At 42.8% G+C, this 9,826-nt stretch overlaps 1 protein-coding gene across 1 annotated transcript; it reads right to left on the bottom strand.

Moving 5' to 3' along the window:
- Positions 1–1,312: 1,312 nt before the first annotated feature.
- LOC123119885 (heat shock protein 90-6, mitochondrial) lies at positions 1,313–7,966 on the bottom strand. The gene is made up of 20 exons (XM_044539848.1): positions 7,678–7,966; positions 7,084–7,290; positions 6,919–6,992; positions 6,562–6,687; positions 6,383–6,476; positions 6,214–6,297; positions 5,961–6,104; positions 5,771–5,884; positions 5,633–5,695; positions 5,436–5,510; positions 5,210–5,314; positions 4,607–4,738; positions 4,425–4,517; positions 4,252–4,329; positions 3,921–4,175; positions 3,241–3,343; positions 2,481–2,655; positions 2,294–2,399; positions 2,019–2,108; positions 1,313–1,701 (listed from the first exon to the last, which is right to left on the bottom strand). The coding sequence occupies exons 1-20, from the start codon at positions 7,813–7,815 to the stop codon at positions 1,516–1,518; spliced, it is 2,442 nt and encodes an 813-aa protein (XP_044395783.1). The 5' UTR covers positions 7,816–7,966; the 3' UTR covers positions 1,313–1,515.
- Between the last annotated feature and the right edge of the window lie 1,860 nt (positions 7,967–9,826).

Here is a 9,826-nt window from a genome sequence, read left to right as displayed (position 1 = left end):
AGACGGGATCACCTCCGCTACACACCTGACCGAGTTCGTCAACCTTTGGGAGAAATTATCTGTGGTGCAACTCAACCCTGACGTGGCTGATTCTATCTCTTGGAAGCTTTCTAATGATGGCTCTTACTCCGCGTCCTCGGCCTACAAGGTCCAGTTCCTGGGCTTAGTTGACTCCAACATGCAACAGTTGGTGTGGAAGATCTGGGCTCCCCCCAAATGCAAATTCTTTGCTTGGCTTGTGATCAATAATAGGATATGGACGGCCGACAGGCTCCAACGCCGTGGATGGCCTAACTGTGATCGCTGCCCCCTCTGCAAGCAAGTTCAGGAAACCGCGGCTCACCTCCTTTTCCAATGCCGCTACACGGTTCGAGTTTGGGAAATGATCAAATCTTGGCTTGGCTTGGTTGATGTGAACCCTACAGCTTGGGTGACGGTCCATTCGGTGAAAGCCTGGTGGAACCTCATTGACTCCAACGCATCGCAGTCTCGACGGGCGATGATGTCTCTTATGATGTTGATCTCATGGGAAATTTGGAACGAGAGGAATGCACGCGTCTTCCGTAACACCGCCGTGCCGGTTGGGGTTCTTGTTGCAAGAATCAAAGATGTTTCAAAGTGTTGGTGCCTTGCAGGGGCCAAATATTTGAGTACTGTAGTGCCGCGAGAGTGATGTCTTTGTAATTCGGCCTTTGGCCAAAAACTCTAAACCTTCTTCTTAATCAATCAAAGTGGCAAATCTTTTGCCCAGTTTCAAAAAAAAATAAAAAAAATTGGCAAAGCTCCTGCCCATTGCCCGTCAAAAAGGAAGTATCATATATGTACGGGACATGGCGAGTGATCGGCTCTCAAGCTCACCTGCTCCCTTACGTGAACAATAAAATAAAAATAAAAATTACTAGAAAATTTCGAAACATTTGTTTTTTTTTGGATGAAAGATGTTAAAAGTGCGTGAGGTCCATGTCAAATTTGGTGATGTTTAGACATCTGATTAGTTTTCAACAAAAGAAAAGCAAAGAACATGATGAAATTTTGCGTGGACATCACACATGAGTGTCTTGGATGATAAAACATTTTATATCTTTTTAAATCTTTTTCGAATTTACTGTTCAAGCAGATGAGCCCAGGCTCATAAATGAATATTCGGTACGTACCATGTTTTCTTAATGCATGGCTGATGCATTCAGGGAATAGTACTCGACTCTATGGAAGGCAGCCTAAGCTGAACCAGCACGGCTGGCATTAATTATGATCAATTACGCAATGCTCTTTCCGATAAGGTAGTCGAATAAGTAAAGTAGCAGGCAGCGTGTTCAAGGCCAAAATGTTCAGTACTATTATTAGTATCACCACAACCCTATCTAGGATAAGTGTATACTAGCACTCGCACGGCTCATCATACATGCCGTGTAAACCGATTCCGACATAATAAAAAAGGAACAAGCAGAGAGCTTGGGATAGCACCCGCGTATGCACTTGACATCGACCCTGATGGATTTCCCACGATGCGGATTCTCACTTCTGCTGGCCAGCCTCGACGGGTTCCACCACCTCGGCTTCAAGCGGCTCAGGTTCAGAGCTACTAGGTGCAGCAGGCTGCTGGCTTGGCTGGGCAGGTTGGGGCTGCGACGCCCACTTGCCCGCCATAGCTGTGCTCATCATGTCATAGATCTTCCCGCTCAGGTCAGTTGGGTTATCAGGCTGCAACATCATTACATGGGCATTATTATTATTTTATTTTGAGAAAGGCACACATACCCTACCCCTAACAATAATCATGTGAAACAAAAGGCAAGGTTCAGAGGAAAACATGCAGTATGTTTCCTTGACTGTGATATGAGATATACTCCCTCTGTTCCTAAATACTCCCTCCGTCCCAAAATAAGTGTCTCAAGCTTAGTACAAAGTTGAGACACTTTTGGGACAGAGGGAGTATAAGACGTTTTGGCAGTTTAATTTGGGAACAGAGGGAGTACATGACAGAGGGAGTAGATGACAAGGCAGATGGGTGTACTCACCGTAAAGCCGCTAGAAATCATTGAAGTTTCAAAGAGGATGTCGATTGCCTTTAGAGCTTCTGGGTCGTCAGGGTTGATTCTGCACGCAGCCTGCATTGCCAAGAAATAATCATTACAACCAACAGTGTATAGGGATCCTCAAATCAGAGATCTACCATTGAAGATTAGCTACCAGCGTCCAACATATTTAATTCGTAGCACAGTACAAGGGTTGTGTAGGCCTCTATATCAACAGAGACAATGTGAAAGGAAATCATAAAAAAATGAACACTTACATTCAATCGCTTGATTATCTCATGCTCTGGATTTATTTCAAATACTTTCCTGGAACGCATGAAATCCAGAGAAGATGTATCACCTATAGATTGCGCCCTCATTAACCTGAGGAACAATATCAAGATATTAATGACAACTTTGTATAGTGAGTTAACAACTGAGGAAATAAGTGAAGTAGAGTCCAACCTTTCCATATTGGCTGACCAACCAAACTTGGCTGCAACTAGAACACATGGTGATGAGCTGAGACGGTTGGATACATCAACCCGAGCAACCCTCTCACCCAAACGTTTCTTGATCCAGTCACAGGTTTGACTGTATTCCTGCTTCATTTCCTTTTCTCTTTCCTCATTTTTATCACCTAGGTTATATTTGCAGGCCACAATCAGAAACTAGGAGCAGAGAACTACGATAAATGAATATTATGCTCTCAATTCTGCAAAGAATATGCAGCCTAAAATAGAAAAGGTGCCTGATAAAAGAGAACATTTTAGCTGACAATAGGTGACATCTAGTTCGCTTCACGCTTTGATAAACCATGGCGATTAGTGGAGAGTAAAACAGTGAAGGGAGAAGTTCCTCATGCTCTGCAACTTCTATCAAAATTCAACTATCAAAAGAGAAAAACATGCCTGGTACAAGTGAGCACTTAGCTGATTGTATAAAATCAATCTGTACTTGGTGACATCTAATTCACTTTACTTTTTTTCTGAGCGGTCAATGACTGTAGGAGAGTTTCCTAGTCTTTTAAATTATATAAAGAAAAAAGAGTCTTACAAATTACATTTTCTACAGCATATACATTGGTAGGCCTTCGGCCAGACCAAGAAGGATAATTCACATTACATTAATATACTATAAGCTCCACAACTTCTGTTTTCAAAATTCAATTCAGTAAGCAGTAAAAGGATGTTAAGAAACAATGTTCTTATATTTACATGCATACCTAGGTCCAGGTCTTCCTTGCTAATATCCACGAAACTCTTATCCTTGTAGGAGTTCAGATTTGTGAGAGACACTTCATCCATAGGGTCAATCAAAAGTAAAACCTACAAAATAAAGCACATGATAGTAAGGTTAAAACTGGCATAGAATAATTGACTTTTCTGGTAAGAAAAATAACTTCTCTCTTCTGCAATATAAGCAGTCTAGAAGAATCATTCATTAGAGCAATGTCATAATGTTTCACGGCATGATGCAAAAAAATATACACCTGTCCCACCAGGCATTAAGCATGTTTGTCTGAATAGCAAGTAAAAATATAAGAGGCCTCAACTCATGAAAAACATGTTTGTTCAAATAGTGGACAAAAATATGTGACGTCTCATCCAACTATCAAGGCAAAGTTTGACAGGAAAGATGCATCCCAGGACATGGGACCCAGAGGGAACATTTAAATAAAGACATAAACGAAGTTATCATCTACTCCCTCCGTTCCTAAATATAAGCCTTTTTAGAGATTCCAATATGGACTACATATGGAGCAAAATGATTGTCTACACTCTAAAAAATCTCTATATACATCCGTGTGTAGTCCGTATTGGAATGTCTAAAAAGTCTTACATTTAGAAACTGAGGGAGTATTTGTAGAAGCAATGGTCTATCATCGGTAGTTCAGTACCATACCTCATAACCCATTTCATTGAGCTTCTCTAAGAAAGGAGCATTTTTGGCACTGCTCAAACTATCTCCAGCAATGTAATAAATGGCCTTCTGCTCTGGTTTCATACTCTCCACATATTCATCCAAGCTAATTAATTCCTCATTGCTTTGAGAAGAAAAGAAACGGAGCAAAGGAGCAATTCTTTTGTGATTTTCCTTGTCTTCCATGCAACCAAGCTTCAAAAATTTGCCATAGTTCTCCCAGAATGCTTCATAGTCCTACAGTAAGCCTTCAGATGAGAATGCAAATAGAAAGACCAAGAAACCATGCTACGAAGGAAATGAAAGCGCTTACATCTCTGTTTTCACTACAAGAAATGCCGAGTATCATATCAAAGGCCTTCCGCACCAATCTCTTTCTCATTATACGCACCTATACCAAAATCAGAAACAAAGGATAAATCAAAATTCGGGAGCTCAGTATTGAAATGCACAAAAACAGTAGAAATACCCCCACAAAGAACTTACAATTCGACTCTCTTGAAGGATCTCACGAGAAACATTTAGGGGAAGGTCATTTGAGTCAACAACACCCTTCACAAAGCTCAGGTATCTTGGGAACTGGTGAGTCACAAATCTCAGTTATCAAATTGATAAGTTAAAAGTTTTACAAAGAACTGAAGAGACAGCTAAGCAAGTATCAAGCATACCAGTTCTCCATCGAAGTCGTCTGATATGAACACCCGCTTGACATAAAGCCTGATATTTTTAGTCTTCCTATCAGTTATGTCCTCTTTCTTTGTAGCAGGCACATACAGAATTGACCTGAATTCTACTTCACCCTGCATCAAATTTGATCAAGAACAGTTTACTTGAATGTGAGTTGTGAAGATCCTTATCAGGCTACTTCACCCTGCATCACATTACTAATCGCACTACCATTTTCACAGAGTTTATTATTGCCTATCGGAAGACTATGTTACAGAAATAGCAGTGCAACTATAATGTCAAATAACATCCATGTGGGTAGCTGAATTTTCGCAATTACATGTTACAAAATTATGACCTGTTTTCTATATATTTTTTTGGCATATCTCTTTCAACAAAGACATGGTTCATAGATGAATACTTCTGCAAGTCTTTGCGGTTAGCAATTGGAGTATGTAAAAAAGAAAAAAATTAAGTAGCATTTGTTGATCAACTGTGTATTTAGAATGCACATATTATCTAGGCAAAAGCAACTGCAGATATCATGTGATACACCAACCATGTGTTGAATCAACAAAAAGCAACAGAAAGGCAAAGAGATCTACCTCTGTAGTGAAGTGTGAGGAGGCCAAGGGATCCAAATACTCGTTGAAGGTCTTCTTGTAAAATTCATTGTACTCCTCAGTTGATACCTCCTTAGGAGTCCGAAGCTGGCAACAACACAACAACGGGAATAATTTCAGGCTCTCAGAAGAAAAATTGGAAGTGAAAAAACGTAGTTATCATTATCAACAAGACAAGCAGCACAATAAACAGTCCCAAAGTTCTCACCCAAATAGGTTGTGTTTCATTTGTAAGCTCCCAGTCCCAATACTTCTCCACAACGGTTTTTGTCTTTTTCTTAACCTGTTAACATCGCAATATTAGAAATTATCAGCATGCAAGAATGAAGCACAATTTGGGCAACAGAATATGGATCAAAGGAAAGTGGTGCAAAATGACTTCTTTTTTACGGTTTACAATGTTACCTCTTTTTTGGGTTCACCATCACCTTCTGTTTTAACTTCAGCAGGATCCTCGTCAACCTCAACCTAGAAAATCAATGAATGTCCTGCATAAGCAAGGTTCCACTCTAATAACCACAAAGAGCTAGAAGGATTAGTCACCTCTTTTGTGAAGCCCTTCTCTTGCCAAGTGTAAATTGGGAAAGAAACAAACTGAGAGTAATTCTTCAGAAGTTTTTGGATCCTCTCAGGGTGAGCAAAACCCTTGTCATCACGCTGAAGCAAAGCATAGTACATATTTCAAATGGGGCGCACAGTAAAAATTTAAATCGTAAAATAAAAGCAAACAAACCTTCAGGTAAAGTGTAAGACGAGTTCCCCTAGGAATGAGCTTCTCTGGATCTGTCTCTTCTCGAATGGTGTAGGAATTAGATTCTGCTTCTGCTTCCCAAACATATTGTTTTTCTGATTTTGGGCTCTTTGTTGACACAGCGACCTAATATACAGAGTAGCAGAAAAATACAGGAAAAGACGTTCAGCAAAAGAAAAAGAAACACTATCTCACAACCAGTGTCAAATACAACCATGATAACATAAAACAGTACCTTGTCTGAAACAAGAAATGCCGAATAGAAACCAACACCAAATTGGCCAATCAAGTTGCTATCAACATTAGCTTCCTGGCTCTCCTGTTGTACAATAAGCATAAATCATAAATATAGAAGGATTTGGAAGATAGACAGGAGGAGAATGAAATCTGCAATTAGATCACACCTTTAATGTCTTCAGGAATTTGGCAGTTCCACTGCTTGCGATAGTTCCAAGAGAATCAACAAGTTCTTGCCTCGTCATACCAATCCCAGAATCACTGGAAAGAAAGTGCAGGTCATGATGCAAATCATTTCCCAATAAGAAAATATACAGCTGGTCACCAGCAAGTAACATGTGCTTACGTAATCGTTATTATTCCATTATCCTTGTCTGTTTGGATGCGAATGTCAAGTTCAGGGCCATCCTTAAGAAGATCAGGATCAGTGACACTCAGATAGCGCAATTTGTCAAGTGCGTCACTTGCATTGCTGCAGGTACAAGTAAGAAAAGAAAGGCGAAATTAGGCTGAGCAACTAGACTGAAGTTCTGTGGCACTCATTAAGCCCTGACTGGGACAAACAATTGCCAAAATGAAGTTCATGCAATATCATGGCAAGGAACAAGTGTCAATAAATAAACACAACAAATAAAGAGTGAATTTAGAGATAACTACTGCTATCTTAAAAAATGAACAATTTATGTTCTGAATTGCTGCCCACCTGACCAGCTCCCGAAGAAACACTTCCTTGTTGCTATACAAGCTGTGCACAATCAAATCCATGAGCCTATTGACCTGCCGGGCACAAATTGTTCCCCATCATATTCATGATACGAACATTGGTAAAGATTAGCACGCAACCATACAAAAAGAAAATTATAGGTACCTCAGCCTGATACTCAAACTTCTCGGCAGGTGGCGCGTCAGATGAATCAACTGCTGCAGCACTCGATTCATACCGTCTCCCAACAAGGGCACTCTCCCTCAGCTTGAGGGACGACAAGCTTTCAGCTCCATTAAGCTTGGGAGCCGCAAGCACAGAGAACAACCTCTTCCCTCCAAGCCGAGAAACACCAGGCTCTGGGTTTGTAACCTGAAATTGAGAGGGCACAGCAAATATCACAAAGCCGCCCGCGTTGTAGAGTAATGTACCAATAAATCAGAGGAACAAAATCACACCAGACCTACCAATTGCACATTTCTTCTCGCAACAAAATACTATCAACAATCGGTACACCAATGACATACCGAACAGGAAATCAGATCAACGCCAAACCTCGACTCACTCACAAACACAAATTAATACATAACCCATCAATTAATCAAAACACTGCCCCAATTTGGGGGCAATGACTGATTCGCAACACGTAACGTCAAAAGTCGCACCGATTCAAGCTTACCGCGAGCTCCTACTTTGCAATCAACTAAACAGCGGAGTACACTACGTACCGTACAGTCAATCAATGTCACACATACGTACCGAACGCGGCGGGGCCGAGGGGGAGAGGGAGGGGGAGGAGGAGGCGGCGGCGGCGGCGTCTCCGGAGACCGCGAAGGCGGCGGCGTGGCGGCGGGCGGCGGCGCCGGCGCAGAGGGATCGCCTCGAGGCCCCGAGCATCTCGGCTGCGCTGCTGGTTCTCCTCCCAGTCGAGGGCGAGAGATGTGGGCTGGAGGCGCGCTTGCGCAGGTGGGCCGACCGAGGAAGACGACGATGCGAGGGTTTTGGAAGAGGGGTAGGGTTTTGTGGGGGTGACCGGAGGCAGAGGGGATGAGGCGTATAAATGGGGTGCGCCTTGCGGATCAAGAAGGAGGGAGTGCGCTTTGCTGGCACCGTGGTCCCGGGCTGTCGGTGAGAGAGTGGGGAAGGGGGCTTGGGTTTGCTCGGTGGTGTTAGCGTTTCGGGAGAAGGTTCTGGAGCAGGGGCCCGGAGTAATGCTATGTGCACCGGTGTGGATAGTCTGTGTATCATACAAGGAGGTTGACATGTGGGGCCGGTGGGTGCATGGTTGTGGGTGACCCACGACCAGGTGGGCACTTTGCGTTGCAGCATCCGCTCTCCGTTGCAGAAATTTCCAGCCTCCCGAGATGGTCCACCTGTTTCTGACCTCTGAGATGTGAGGTAGAGATTTAAACACCGTTGATGAGAAGGTTCCAGAAACCAGGGTTGCCATGAGGCTGGTCATAGTGGAGAGTAACCTAGACTAGTGTCATGCATATGACACTAGCCTAAGTTATTACCTTCACAATGCAAAGTAATATAATAGTAGTATTTTAGATGGCTTTATTTATTAGCTTGTAGACTCATCTTGTCTTGGAAAGCGCTATGTTACACTAACATATTATGTTACCACCTCTCATTAATTACTTGCCACATAAGTACAAATTTCTTGAAGTGCGCTATGTTACTAGCTAAGTTACTCCCAGTATGACTAGCCTGAGGGCGGGGCTTGCATGCTCCCTCCCTCTTGCTCTCATCCTTGCTCATACAGCATATTTTACATCCGACGGGCTCTTCAACTTTGTTTCCGCGTTTCTTTTCTTTCGGTCTGCACTGCTTGGCAGGCTCATGCGTAAGGAGAAAGTGCTGGAATTTTGTCTATTTTGGGCCTAGCCCAATAGCAGTTTCAGAAATTCCTAATAAATTCTAGAGGCCCACGCAGCCCATTCGTGCAAGCCAAGAGGTGGAACAAAAGTTTAGTCCCACATTGCTAGTTTAGAGGGAGTTGGATCTCTTTATAAGGGAGGCTCTTTCTCCACATGTATGAGGATGAGAACAAGAGGGACATCCACGCGCGCTCCTCTTCCGCCGCCCGCCTCGCCACGATCTAGTATTTCTGTTAATAAAATCATTTGGTAAATTGCTCATATTTCCAACAATCTAAAAACCTTATTATAGGCAGTTTACCCCAAGTGGTTTTGCTTCCTATGTTTGAGGGTATCCACTATAAGAGGTGATGCGTGAGAGCAGTCTTATGGTTTCAAAACCATGAGTTGCTATGACGCCACTCTTGGCAAACCTGAAGGGGAGCTTGATGCTCAACAGGCACAAGCCTTTCGGAAAATGGATACTCTGTTTAAGGCTGCTCTCTTGAGCACTTCAGTTGTATGCTACCGGACAAGTTTGTTGCCGGAGGTATTCACTAAGCTTCCTCCTTCGTGGAGGAACTTTGCTACCTTACTGAAACATAAGAGACAGGAGTTTTCCGTCCCGGATCTCATTGGCACTCTTGATGTGGAAGAAAATGCGAGAGCAAAGAACACACGTGCTCGAGGTATTGAGGGAGGATCTAGTGCCAATCTCGTACAGAAGAAGACCTTTCAGCCCCACAAGTTCAAGAACAAGGGCAAGTTTGATGGTAAAGCAAAGAATCTTGATGGGAAGAACAAGGCTGTGCAACGCATGAACTTCAAGAAGAAGAATGACAAGAAGAAAGGTGTTTGTCATGTGTGTGGGGATCCTGATCATTGGGCTCCTAGTTGCCCTAATCGCTATGACAAGCGTCATCCTGGGAAAGGCGGCAAGACCGCTAATGTTGTCATTGGAGACACTGACATGAAGGATGCTGGGTATGGTATATTTCCCACTATTCTTTCAGTATGTCATTCTCCTGATTGGTTGATTGACACGG

This window comes from Triticum aestivum, chromosome 5D (genome assembly GCF_018294505.1).
Source record: "Triticum aestivum cultivar Chinese Spring chromosome 5D, IWGSC CS RefSeq v2.1, whole genome shotgun sequence".
NCBI lineage: Eukaryota > Viridiplantae > Streptophyta > Magnoliopsida > Poales > Poaceae > Triticum > Triticum aestivum.
The sequence above is the reverse complement of the archived record's forward strand: the minus strand, read 5'-3'. Positions and strand labels throughout refer to the sequence as shown.